At 32.5% G+C, this 14,981-nt stretch overlaps 1 protein-coding gene across 2 annotated transcripts in view; it reads right to left on the reverse strand.

The window, feature by feature from the left end:
• LOC114513247 (activating transcription factor 7 interacting protein) overlaps positions 1-14,981 on the reverse strand; it is a 121,692-nt gene that overhangs the window by 104,024 nt on the left and 2,687 nt on the right. Inside the window, exon 1 of one of the 2 annotated variants that reach the window (XM_036019320.1) lies at positions 1,480-2,956. The exons of the other annotated variant lie outside the window; for it this stretch is intronic. Within the exon in view, the coding sequence (XP_035875213.1) occupies positions 1,480-1,496 (17 nt within the window). The 5' untranslated portion in view covers positions 1,497-2,956. Of the gene's footprint in view, positions 1-1,479; positions 2,957-14,981 lie in introns of those variants that run through there. 2 annotated transcript variants of the gene reach the window in all.

Here is a 14,981-nt window from a genome sequence, read left to right on the forward strand (position 1 = left end):
AATCTTGTGGCAAGGCAGCAATTTTAAACTGCCTAAATTGTGTAAATATAGGTATAATACTCTACCTTCATAAAAATCAAAACAGAAAATGAATATATGGTCCAGAATACTTTCAAAACCAAATTCCAGTCCCTTAGCGCCAGCAACCTAGATCCTAACACTAATATAAGATCATAATTGACACATGTTATCTGGTTTCAAACTTTTATGTTTGTATTTTATTAACAAACTTATAATAAGTGTTACAAATTTACATTGTAAAATAAGTACACAAAAATAACATGTATGCTCTTTATATAGCGGGAACTTTCCTAAGAATACAATGTGCAAAAGTTGCTTTTTTTTTTAAAGCTGCTGTATTTAGAAGGTTCAAAACTTACAGTTCTATGTCACATTAGTCAGGGATATATTCATAATACTGTATTGACTAAGCTGGATAAATGCACTGTACCATTTAGAAAAAGTGTTTTAATGTACTATGATTTAAACATAGTGCTAATAATATAACTTTTCTGCTATCTGAAATATTTCGTGAATATGAATTTCATTTTCCTACCTTTCTGGATCACTGTGAACTTATAATATCTCAATAAATGTTTCTACTTCAGAATAGCATTATTTTTTGAAAACTTTGAAACTAAGCTTACAAAACCACTGAGTTGTATTACTTTTAAATATACCATAGGTTTAAACTAATACTAAAGTGAACATCAACAATTAATCAATTAGTTAATAAAAACAACTGAGTATTTACTTCAGTTTTGCTGCATTAAGATACATTAGCTATAAAGAAAAAGGACATCCAAACCTAGAAGATGTAAATTTATTTCTAAATTCAAAATCTGCATTTGAATGACAATTTTAACAAAAAGTAATTAGGATATGGTAGTATTAAAAATGTGAAAGAACTGGATGGCCTGAAGGAGGAAGCATAATGAAAAAGAATTGGAACCCAAAGTATAAAAAAGTCCAACTGTTTTTTTAAAAGTTCTTTCTGTAATTATGACTTATATCCAGAGAATCAACATTCTCCCCAGAAAGCTACCAAACAATACCTTCAATAAACAAAACTCACACACAAGAAATATCACATTCTTCATGCAAAACACGGTTTAATTATGACTTTTAAAAAATCTATTCAGATTAATATGTTGTTTTTAATATCTGTAAATAAATATCAAGCAAACTAAAATATCTAACACAAAAGGAATATTAAGTTAATGAAAGCCAGAAAAATACTACTGAGTGATCTTATGTTCTGGCAATGACAGAACATAAAACGGTGAGAAATTACAGGAATTTAACCTTTGACCTCACCATCCTATGCACTGTTTCCATAATAGAGGCTTAAAGGTTCTATGAGCAAACATTTCAACTTCCTAGCAAGCAAGCTCTAGTTCACCTTCCTGTATAAACAAAGCAAAATTCAAATGTTTTTTTAATTAAAATCTTCAAAAATAGAGAGTAATTGGTTCTTACCTCTGCTTGTGATACATGTGACAGTTCTCCACACTGGCAGTTACTGACTAGGCAGCTACAAAGACTAGGCTAGCAGCCATTTTGAGACAGCTGCACTGTCTCAGTTGCACTCAAGTGTAATTAAGATGGCTGCAATGTGCACTCAAGAACTCACAGAGTGAAAACTCAGTTATGTATCAAACAAAGCCCCTCCCACTTTGTCAGCCTGCAAGAAACTGAACGCAGACAACAGCTAATGCATTTACTGCAACAAACAATGCAGCTACTCAGGACACAGAAAACAGAAAAGGCAGCAAGCCAGTTTTGTAACACAATGCCTATGAATCCGGACTTGCAATACAGACTTTAGGCACATCCAGATCCCAGGCAGCTGGAAGTCCATGCCGTATATTAGTAGTTACAGAGATGGAGCCAAATCACACACAGCAAACATCAGGGAATTCGCTTGAAAGAAAGCCTCCATTTCAGTCCAGAAAAAAAAAAAAGAGTCAAACTCTGCTCAAGGCCCTCTCTTTAAATCTTTTATAGTACTTTTATCACTAAAAGAATGCCAATTTTATAATTTCTGGAAAATTATGTTATTTAAATCTTGATAGTCAATTTCCATTTTTAGAAGACCAAATAAAGATTTTTCCCAGAATCTATGCCACAAAGTGTTCAAATCTAGCAGAATGGTTAAAGCTGGCAATCAACTATTTGAATATTGACAATTTTAAATAACTTCTAGGGAGGGACTAGAGTCACCAGAGCCATGATCACAACAAAGCTTATTTTGATTAATCTGCCATACAGATAAAAACAACTTCTCTTCTGCAATCCAGATGATCAAAAAGACATTTCCAGTTAAGTGTTTGGTCCCAGGGCAAATTAAATTTCATGCCCTGCCACAGACCTCCCAACATTTTCATATAAATGAAAAGCAAATAAAAATAAAGAATGTAGACATCCTTGAGGAAAAAAAACAATTAGGGAGAACAAAAGGGTATAAAATTTAATCTGAAAGTGGGTATATTACAAAACAAATGTGAGAGTGATACCAACCTATTAAAAAAAAGTGAAGGACAAAAGCAGAGAAAGAATCTGTTTGATAGCTCACAACTGCTATTTCCTTCTGTCTTCCTTGGTGTGCTTCCCTAAATTTAGCTGCCCTGTGCTATCTTGTCTCTATTTACCACTTGATGTAGGTATTTATTAAAACATGTAAGAAACTGGAGAGGGGTTACGAGGTCCTTATAGCTAAAAGGAGACTGGCCTCATAAATTGGTGACTGTTCAACCTGAGTGATGGGTACATGAAGTTCATTATTTCATTCTACTTCTTTTTACATTTGACATTTTCCATAATAAAAGTTTTAAAAAAATAAAAACTCAGCTTTTAAAAGGTCTTTATTTATCTCCCAGGAGGCAAACAGATAATATATGTAAAAACTGCTTCAAGTACTTTATAAAAAAAAAAAAATACATGATTCAAGCCATATTAATTCTTTTCTTTTTTTAACACAGAGAGAGAGAAACATTGACTTGTTCCACTTCCTGAGCATTCATTGGTTGATTCTTGTAGGTGGCCTGACTGGGGACCTAATCCCCAACCTTGGTGTATGGGGACTATGCTCTCTAACCAACTGAACTATACCCTGCCAGGGCCAAGCCATATTGATTCTTCAAAACTATAACTCCCTGAAATGGCTCAAATCTATTCATTAAAAAACAAGAGGTTGGTAAACTGGGAAAGATTCAAACAGAATAGACATTACTATAGCACTGGAATGTGCCTCGGGTTAATAGGGAACGAAAAAGCCAAAACATTTAGACCTGCCTGATGAACAGCTTCCGATATTCAGGAAGCAGATTCTTTTGAAAGTCTGTTCCACAAAGATTTAAATTATGTAACATACCCTCAAATATTCTAATTATTATTCAGCCTAAGTTATCACTGATAATCCTTTCCTTATTCTCCCTTCTCCTCATTATGCCCATCTCCCAAACCAGGTATAAAAGGTCTTAGATCTTAAATATTGTACATAATACCATTATACTTACCATATTTCATTACCTATATCTTTATATATGACTTTCTAAAGGACAGAAATCACACATCATTTTCCATTCACTTTATTAGTATGGAACACAGTAATTTATTTGCCCAGTAGATGGTGCACTGAAACATTCCCAGTATTTTCATTTCTACCACAAAAATCTCAGAAAATCCTACATCTCTAAGAACCTTCACTTTTAAGATCTCAACTCATATTCTAGGAAGAAGTCAACTGATAAGTTAACTAACATTTTAGTCTTGACCTAAAAACTTCTGGACTTCAAAACCCAAGATGGAAAAAAGTATGTTTTGTAGAACACTTTCTGGTTTTTTAGTGTTTTTATAGTTATTACATAGAAGCTCATATGTGCTTAGAAGAGTTGAACTCTATAGAATATTATAGACTGTAAGTATATTATTTACGTTTAAATTTTTAGTAAGAAAAAATATAGTTCAATTATGTAATATTATAGGTTATAAGAAATTTGTTTTAGATAGGGTGAGTCAATAATAAACCCAGCCATTGTTTATTTATAAAAATAAACATATTTGGAAGGTATTTCTAATGTTAAACATTTCCATGATTACCCAATGTTTTAGCTCTTCCTAAATAATACTAGCATTTTTCACATAATTTTTTCATTTGATGACTCTTATAATGACCATGTAAAACAAGTCTTATAATCTCGAATTTTTATGATCAGAAAATATAATCATATGCCCAGGGTCACACAAGTAGCAATGAAAAAGAATTAGAAGATTACTATATTTACTTTTTTCTGATCAATTATTATACTTTGTATACATCATATAGCACACTATTAGAAAATTTTTCATATGTTGAAAATTCCACAGATCCTAAATAAAAGGTTTAATTGTGTTGGGTAGAAAGTTATTTTTCATTTACTTAATTAATGCACTTTAATTATATGTTATTATAAATATACATGTTAAAAAGGAAAAAGAATGTTACAGGAACATGAAGATGGTAAAGTGAAAAACACCTACTCTCACTCCCTCAAATCCCATTAAAATTACACTAAAGGTATATATTTGAAGCGTAAGTCCTCAAGAACAGGGAGAAAAGGAAAAGAGACAATAGCTAGAAAGATTTTGGGAGCTGGGAGAGAAGCAGAACCATTGAAAACTAACTTAGCACTTCCTAAAACACCATATTCCAAACTGCACTGGGGACAAGTTAAAATGAACCCATGTGATTCACATGGCAGCAACTTCAAAAAACATAGGAACTAAATGAAGAGATGAAGTAGGTACCGTTGGAAATTGGGGTGAAGGGAGCAAATAGTACGGTTTAGGATGGTGTGACTAAAACAGGGAGTATTAGTGAAAGCTGTGTGGCAGTAAGATACCCTAAATGCCCTCACCACCTTCCACTGAATATATGTTCTTCCCAATTTTGGCAAAAGTCTGAAAACAACATCTACAGTTAAAAATGAAAGCAACATACACCAAGAGGAGAGATTGTCTGCTAAATGTAGAGACCCCTAGTCCTCTTGCTCCATTAATCTCCCAGAATACTGGCAATCAATCATACCTTAAGTCTCTATGTATGAACATTAAAGACTATTCTTTGGTGGTATCTAATAAGCCCAAGACACAAACCTTAAGATCCCAGGAGCACTAAAACAAACAGCCCAACTAGATCAGCCTATAGTGAAGTTCAAAATTGACAAGTTTAAATATGCTATTTAAATATTTAATCATGTTTTAATCTTCCACATTTGTAGTCAAAGAAGTAAAAGACAACTAAGAAAAAAAGTCTAATGTGAAAGACAAAGACTAACAAAATGTATAAAAATAAGTAAAATGCAATTAAATTTTAAAACCCAAAGCAATAGACTATGCAGGAAAATGTCAAAAAATGCTAATATCCACAAATAGGATGTAGCATTCATATGTCAAGAATAGAAAACTATAGGCAAGAATAAAAAAACATAAATTAAGAACATGATAGAAAAAAATGAAAAACTCAATACAAGAACTTAATGATAAAACTGAAGAAACCTAACTGAGCAAAAACAGAAAATCGTAAATGAGAAAAAATAGAAGAAAAGTGGAGGAACCAACCAAAAATTTGCATCAGAATGACAGAATGGCATAAGAAATATATCACCAATGAAATCATTTAAGAAAAATTTTCAAGCAAGAACTACCAAACTGAAAGGACCTGATGAATTCCAGCCAATGATAAACTTTCAGAGTACTGGAGACTAATAACAGAGTCTACAAGCTTCTATTGAGGGGGATGTCAGAAGTAAGAATGGCTTCGTATTTCTCAGTAGTAAAAGAAGCAAGAATACAATGAACCAGTGCCTTTAGTGTTCTAAAGAAAAATGTTTCTAAACTAGATTTCTATACCTAGCCAAGCTATCAATCAGGCATAAAAATATAGGATAATTTTCAAACACACATAGTATCAAAAAATATACCTCCCATATACTCTTTCTCAAAAAGTTACTAGACAATATGGTCCCCTCCCGCTAAAGACAGAAGTAGTAAATAAAAAGACATGACATGTTTTAAAAAAAGGGTTTTGCACAGAAGAGGAGTGAATAAAATCCCTAGAATGGTGAATAAAATTCTAAGGATGACAGTGGTATACCAGATGTAGAAAGCAACTAGGCTAGGCAGGAGCAATGAGATTCAAGAAACAAAATGAAGTCACAATCCTTGCTGCCACTATAACTAAGGAAAGAAATGTTTCCTTTAAACAAACATCAAAAGGTCTTTAGTAAAGGACTATACCAAATCACCTAAACTATTATTCTATGTAAGAGACTATGGCTATAAAGTTGACATTACCTTCATGAATCAACCTCTCAAAACTGTATCAAGAGAATGGGTCAAGAATTCTATTAGTCAGGTACAGACAATTTTGTGTCAAGTAGATTATTTAACCCTACACATCAGTAAAACAAGAATCACCTAGGACGAAATGAACTGAATTGTGGTTAATATTTTATTTCTAATGGTCATATAGGAAAATACTTTCTAATCTCCTTTTAATCCTCAATTAAGATACCAGGTCTGTCTGGAAAAAGTCCAGCCATTGTTAACATGAAAACAGCTTCCACAACATCGATGTAACCTGGCAGGTAAGAAGAGTGGACCTGAACACCACACATAAACAATGACGACTTCACTGTACTAGTCAGTGCCACTATGGGCAAGTGGTGATAAGCAGCTTCATCATGACCCCACTCATGCATCACCTTTGTCTTTTAGTGAAACATCAAATCATCCAGGTGACTCAAACCCCGTACAGCCCAAATTCAGTGCCCTGCAACTTCTGGCTTTTCCCAAAACTAAAATCACCTTTGAAAGGGAAGAGATTTCAGATCTTCAATGAGATTCAGGAAAATACGACGGGGCAGCTTATGGCAACTGGGAGAACTGTGTGCAGACCCAAGGTGCCTACTTTAAAGAGGACTGAGGCATCATTGTCCTATGTACAATGTTTCTTATACCTTCTTCAATAAATGTCTCTAATTGTCATATTGCATGGCTGGATACCTTCTGGAAAGATCTCATAAACTTTGTATAAATAGTAATTTAAATAATATCTTGATCTCATACACTCAGAATTCTAGAAGATACCCTATAAAAGATCTTAATATAGGTTATGTTAATAAACCACCAGAACATTTTAAGAACAATCTTGTATAAAATCACTGAGTATATTGGCCTCCTGTAAAAAAATACTTAGAACAATGATTATTATATAAAGTATCATAACTGAGTCTCTTTGCTTTTTATGGCCAGTTCACATAGTTTCAATAAGAATGTGTTTTCCTTCCTACGAGGATAAAATTGGATAAATTTGTAACCATGGCAAGAGAACTGTGATCTTTAAAAACAAATCTCCTATAATCAGTTATGACAACAAGGATATCTCAAATGTAAGAATGATGCCTACTCAGTCTTCACAGCAAGTCAATTTAGTATCTCTTCTATAACTTACGGATTCTCAGCTTTAAGGGAATAAAGAATATTACTTCCTGACAGACAAGAAACATTGACAAAATGTGGGAATCTCAGGAACCATGATATCTTACAGTTTTAAGTAGGGCTGGTAAAAACTCATTGAGGAAATACATGGTTCTTGGTTCCAGGAACCAAATCTTGGTTCCTGACTTTGCAATCAAGCAGATAAAAGTATGTAAGTTAATTATTACACTTTACAAAACATCTAGATAGACATTAAGTCTTAAACCTCTACCAAATGGATATAGTACTGTTAAACACAAAACATTCATCAATGCCTTATTAGACCAATGTAAAGAAAATGGTCAAATAAAAAATCAAAATAAATAATAAGAAAAGTATTGAACAAATGTATGTGGTTAAATCTGTGCCTTAAAAGACAGACGCTTGGCCACAGAAAAGGTTATGGTAGAAAACTGACACTTTGTTTTGCCTCAATATTGAGTAAGCAAGCTCCATTGCTGGAAGGTAAAGGAGGAAGGAGCACTTTGCACCCTAAAATTTAAAAACAAAAAAGCAGGGTATGGGGGTTGGGGAAGTAATCCTATGTGGATTTAGTACTCAAAATAAATGACAATACCTCTAACTTTCACAATGATGGTTGTCTGAAAAAATGTGACAAACCTTGAAGATAAATAATTAATGTGAGATATGGCTGTTTTTTCACCATGAACAGATAAAGAGGCTTACTGCAAACTTAGTGAATTTAGTAATCTTATAGGGTTTTTATTCTTAATACTTGGGGGGTTTTTTACACATTCAGTATTTTTTATCTAATTTTTTTAGCAATTTACATTATTTTCCCACCCTTTCTTTTCAATTAGTGTGACAATTTCCATAATAAACTATTAAAGGAGAAGCACTGGTCAAAAATGCAAACAGAACAAAACAAAAAACACAACCCAATTGCTGATGCTTTTTTAAAAAAACAACACTTTTTATAATTTAATGAATCAGTCTTAAAGCGCGACTCCCTCTCAAATCTTTGCAAATCAACTACTTTTCTAAATGTGTATTTTTCTCTACTAGTGAGTAGTATTATCAAACTAACTTTTCTAAATTACTTTATAAATGCATTTAAATTCTAGCTCCCGTAATCAAGAACACTGTCATTTTCTATATATCTTGCACTGCAGGGCTTCCTATAACTGCATTATGCTGCCTCTTAGCATATACTCATGCCTGACTGATTCACCAATTCATTGAAGTCATATTAAGAAAAATGTGCCAAAAACAAATACTAAGAATTTTACATGTCTAATCTCTTATAGGTCTCACAATAATCCTAGCAAGTAGGTGGAATCACCATTTTATATATAAGGAACACCGCTGGGAAACACTAATTGCCCAGGTCCCAACACAAAATTACTGTTCTTTCCACTTCACTATATATTATTAACTGGTTAAGAAAATACTTGGTCTTTTCTCTTGTTCTTTTTTTCTTCGTTTATTTGTTTGCTTTTATTTTCCAACTTTTATATCACAATAAGTTTGTGAGGGGAAGGAATTACATACACAAAGTTAAAACACAAAATTATATTATTCCATCTTTTTAATCAAACCCTTACTAATTTGTACATTATCTGTCTTTCAGAGTTTTTTTAGAAGCTTATTTATAGGTAAACAAAAGTGTTTCCTTGTTTTCTTAATTTTCTTCTATTTCTTACTGAATAACTTATTCTTCAAGTTGTTTTACCATTTGTAATTTTTCATAAGCAAACTGCGTATCTGTCTTTGACAATTTATCCAGTGGGTGCTTAAGTAAATTATTTTTAAAAAGAAACAGTTCTGACATCTGTGGATAATCATGAGTTAAATGAAAGGAGCTAGAATATCTTACTCCCCTTTTTTTCACATCCACCTAAAACAAATGGGTTCTATTCTTTTAATAAGCAAATATTTATTTACTGGATATTGAGGTAGGCATTATAGAAAGCAATCTCATAGCTTTCAAAGTGGTCTTATCATGGTTTAATCAAACCTAATTAGAAGAAATTTGTCTTTAAAATGTGACATTTGTCAAATATATCAATAGAATATTTCTAACTGCAGGAAGCTTATAAAATACTATACAAATAACAATAAACATAAAAGTAGAAGGAAATAAATGCATTTAAAAGAGATACAAAGTAAAAAAGAGAAATTAGAGAACTTCCAGCTCAGAATAAATACAGTTCTCCTTTATTAGGTTTAAAAAAGTATGCAGGAAGGGAGCAATGACTCTTATTTACAAAAATCAAGGATTTATGTTAGGAGAGCTACTTTGAGTTCTCCTAACATAATACTAAGATTTCCTTGATCTCCTCACAACAGAGTCTCACTTTCTATGCCTTACACAAATATCTATTGTTTTATTTATCATCTACAGAAAGCTATTTTTAATTAATCATGTAAGTTTCCCCTATATGCAAAGAATTCATGATCACAATCTTTTTACTTATGTATATTACAACGTCTTCAAAAATTATCTTCCATCTTGAAAATATAAATTGTATATATATTCATATATACATCTATAGTTATAAAAGAAGAAAAAACAGAAGATAATGAAAAAAATACACTCAACTTAAGAGACTAAAACAAATGGTTCAAACAAATGTCATATAATTACCCACTATCCTTCATCCTTTTAAAATAAGCAAGTTAACAGGCAAGGTTCAAAAATATTAAAGTTTTAAAAATTAAATTAAAATTACAGTTCTTCCAAAAGTAATCATGATTTAACTTTTGTTCATCATCACTCGAAAACACGTTTATTGATTTTTTTAGAGAGGGGGAAAAGATGGATGTGAGACAGAAATATCAATTGGTTGCCTCTCACACACACCCTAACTAGGAGGGACCTGGCCTGCAACCCAGGCTTGTGCCCTGACAGGGAATCGAACCCACAACCCTTTTGCTTTTGGTTTATGGGCCAATGCTCCAACCAAATGAGCCACACAGGCCAGGGTGTGAGTTAATGTTTTCAAAGGCAAGGAGAAAAGAGGAAGAATCCTACCAAATAAGATAAACATTTATAATAACCAGAACCTCAGCCACAAATCATGAACATGAAGCTCTCAAAATTCCATTTCAAAGGAAGACATAGAGAGTTATAACTGGATCTAATTCATAAAACAAAAAGCCAGTTTTCAATATAAAATTAAGAATTACTTAGACTACTTCTCCAGCTTCCTTTTGTAGCAGAAAATGCTAGTTGTTTTCTAATAGCCATTTCTCTCCTTCACTCATAAAATTTTCTAGTTCTAGCCCAATGCATGATTGTCCAACTAGATACTGTATTTCCCAGCCTTCTTTTCTCAGCTAAGTATGTTCCAATGACTAAATTTTCAGCCATAAAACATGAGTCAAAGTAGTATGTCCCACTTCTAGGTTATGTTCTCAAAAGAATGAGTGGGCATTCCCATTCACTGTCTTTTCTCCCTTGCCCCTGGCTGATGAAACTTTGTAGTAGTTCTACCTAGAAACCATATTCAGCGTATGAAAACCATTTGTTAATCCAAAGCTAGCTGTAAACCCTAAAAAGGTCTGCTGTAGTGTTATACGAGGAAAATAAACATTTATCATCCTTAAACAATGGTAATAGAGTCTCTCAGAGAAGTTTAATCTTTTACTGTCATCTGATTAGCTCCTGATATTTACCACCTAAAAAGAAATTTAAAAAGTTCAAAGATAGTCTTTTTTTCTCTTCCATGCTTCCCCCTATCTCTTCCTTTTCTTAAAACATTTATTCTAATAAGAATAACAGGGCAAACACATTCTGAAACTACAAACCCTTAGTTGAAAATGAGCTGAAGTAATCAAGTCATTATTGTTTCACCAAACCTTTTTCATCCTGGTCCTCAAAACAGCAGATTCTCTTTTCCACCTTCTAGGTTTACCTTTCTACAAAATGGAAGATACGATCTTTGTGAATTACTGACTCAAAAAGAGCTCCTGTTACAGCTCTGCCTGTTCTGAGAATCACTATTCTAACGTAAAATTCAAATTTCTTATTAGAATGTAAAAGTGCCAGAGTGCTACACACATAACTCCTAAGTTTTCCATTAAGACAATAGTTCCTGGAAGTAGCACAGGGCTATACAAACAACAAAGACAGACATTTTGACACTGCTATCACCATCAAAGGGCCCTCTCTCACACACTAAAGGGTTTCTAGCTAGTTATTCCTAGCTATTAGATACAAAGTAACACAAAACATTATTATATTATTCTGAGCAATGAAAAACTGCAGACATGAATAAGTAAATACTTCTGATGGTAAAGTTAACAGGTCATCTTCATTTCCCAGACTTCCATGTTTATGTAGATCCAGTTAACAGACTGTCAGGGAGGCAATATTAACTATACCCATAAACCTAGGTCTGCCACATTTTTTTGGACAGTGGCCAAGGAGATGGTTGAGTCATTATCTTAAAGGCTCAGAAAAGCAAATGATTAAAATTCAAAACGGAAAACATTCACATTGTATAAATAAGCACTAGTGCCCTGATCTTCTCATTTTGCAGGTGGAACTCACTTTTACTTTTCTGTGTTGAACAAACTTACATGACAGGAGAAACCACTGAATTTCAAAAAAATACTGAATTCTTACGATATTTGTGTAATCAATTATGTAAATACTATTAAAACACCACCTAATTTTAATCTATAATATGCCCCACAACTGTTAGGAACTCAAAAGTAAGAACTTCATCCTCAAAATTAGGTACGCCAATGTGTGAATTTTCTGCATAACTCAAAACAAAAATATTATAACAGAAATCTTTCTAAACTAAATCATACACTTTTTTGCCTTCCTGAACAAGTTAAATATAACTATTCTCTATAATTCAGAATAACTAATGAGATTGTCAATTACCATATTGATTACTGATTATATAATGATTGCATAATGCTGATTCAGCTCTAGGAACAATGATTCCCAAACTAAATAACCTCAAAACTAAGATTTTAAATTCTTGCTTCTAACACTTGAAATCTAACACCTCTACACTATCAAGATGCTAGCCATCATCTCTTGCCACTAACCATATATATTTCTCTGGTAGCACTTCTGTCCCAAATTTGCTGGTTCTCATCTATTATAGCCTGAAAAAAACAAGTATCATTTGTCAGAACTAGGAAAAGTTCTCAGATAAGGACAAAGATCATACAAAAACAGTAGAATACAAAAATTTCTGAAGCAGATTTGCTTGAAAGAGATCCAAGATGGGAATTTTTCATTACAAGAAAAAAAAGAAAATGCTTAAGAGAAGCTAATAATATCTTTACAATCCTACCCATTTCCTAGATTTATTTTCACAAAGTGAATAGTATTTCACCATTTTTTCTACCTTTACTTCCTGTTTTTTCATCAATTTCAACTAGTTCAATAAAAATATTTTGAAATAACCTGACTTTCTATCCTATACACATTACAAAAATGATAAAGTAGATTTACAACTGAAATAGATCACTATTAATGAAGATGATACTATTCACTGCAATCAGTACAAACAGTAGATTTAACAAGGAATCAATTTAAATTATCAGGTTAACACCCTTATGAGAGAGATTATAATACTTGTTATCAGAGACCAAAATCAAAAATTTTTACTTTATTATAGTATTAGTTTCCATTCTGACCAGCAAGTGAATAACTTTTCAAAATTCCTCCATTAAAAAGAGAAGTCTATGTTAACCAAAGAAGAAAAAATTTGGTTTCAAGTATTGTAGAACATTTTATCTTAAAAGTCTATTTTTCCTATTTCTAACTTCACATTTGTTCTATTTTCATGTTGTCATGTCCTAAAGCAGATTAAAAATAGAAATGTACTATTACATACTCTTCCAATTCATCCCTATTAACATTGTATCAGCACTAGAAAACGAGTACATAATACCTTAGTGAAAAGTAACAGGTATCACAAATTTTCTGAGTTCCTAAAAGTAATACATGTTTGTGGGATCTTCAGGAAGTGTATCATATTCAAAAAACAAACAAACATTATAAAGATTTAAACTCACCCCAATTTAGGTTTAATGCAGTTCAAAACAAAACTACAAATAGTTGGCTTTTTAAAAATGAACCACATGAATCTACAGTTCATCTGCAAAAACAGGAAACACTAGCTTAAAAAACTGTGAAAAGGAATTATGAGTATACATTTATGTGGTCTATAACACCACAGCAAATAAAACAATTCAGTACTTCTATACGAAAAAGACCCCGATACAGTGGTTGTTAACCTTTTAGATTTTATATTACATATTCCTGTGAGAAGCTAATGAAAAGTATCACTCTTTCCTAAGAAAAGTGCACATATGCACTCACATAATATTGTGTACATCAAGATATCCAAGGAACTCTTTAAGCCAATGTATAGAACCCATGACCAATAGATCCCCTGACTTAAAACATCCCAAGTAAATGAAGCAGAACTGATAGCTCAAACCTAGTAGTTAAGATCAAAAGAAACAAAGCAATAAAAGAAGGATCACTACAACAAAATTCTGAGAAAACTAGATGTTTGGAAAAAGCGGAAACTAGCAACCCATCTTTACACAGTACATTAAAATAAACTCCATACACATTAAAACATATTTTTTGTTAGGTTCTAGAAAAAATATACAACATAGATGGAACATTTAGTCATCCCACAGCAGGTAGTATTTTCTAGGCAGAGAAATCCTGGAAGAAATCACAAATAAAAAAACCAGCGGGTTTTACTATGTAAAATATAACACTTCTCAATATATAAAACCATGAGCAATTTACAAAATAATGAACTAAAAAAAACTACACAAAATATGAAAAGCAAAAGGCGAATATAAGCAGCTGCTACAAATAACAAAAACATTACCTACCACAGAAAAATACACACACACAAAACCTCACACAGTTAATTCACAACAAATGAGAAAACTGCACATATTAAACATTAAAAAGTTCAAGTTCACTAATTATAGAAAAAAGGAAGTTAATGAGATACTATTTTTCAACCACCACACTGATGGTGTTATGGAAAATGCTGTTCATAAACACTTTTTATCAATTTTGTGAATTGCTTTAAAAGCACTCTAATACATTAATTTCAAAGAAATTTTATAAGATGTAGATCATAACCCATGGAAAAGGATGTTCACTATAGCATTAGTTATGATAGAGAAATGGGCAACATGCAAAACAGTCAACAACAAAAAAAGGTTTAGTAAGTCACAGTACATTCTAAATAGAGATAATGTTACATGGCCATTTAAAAACATATTTGAGCCCTGGCTGGTGTAGCTCAGTGGATTGAGCACAGGCTGCAAACCAAAGCATCACAGGTTCAATTCCCAGTCAGGGCACATGCCTAGGTTGCAGGCCACGTCCCCAGTGGGGGCCATGTGAGAGGCAACCACACATTGATGTTTCTCTCTCTCTCTTTCTCCCTCCCTTCCCCTCTCTAAAAATAAATAAATAAAATCTTGAAAAAAAA

This window comes from Phyllostomus discolor, chromosome 2 (genome assembly GCF_004126475.2).
Source record: "Phyllostomus discolor isolate MPI-MPIP mPhyDis1 chromosome 2, mPhyDis1.pri.v3, whole genome shotgun sequence".
In the NCBI taxonomy this organism is placed as follows: domain Eukaryota; kingdom Metazoa; phylum Chordata; class Mammalia; order Chiroptera; family Phyllostomidae; genus Phyllostomus; species Phyllostomus discolor.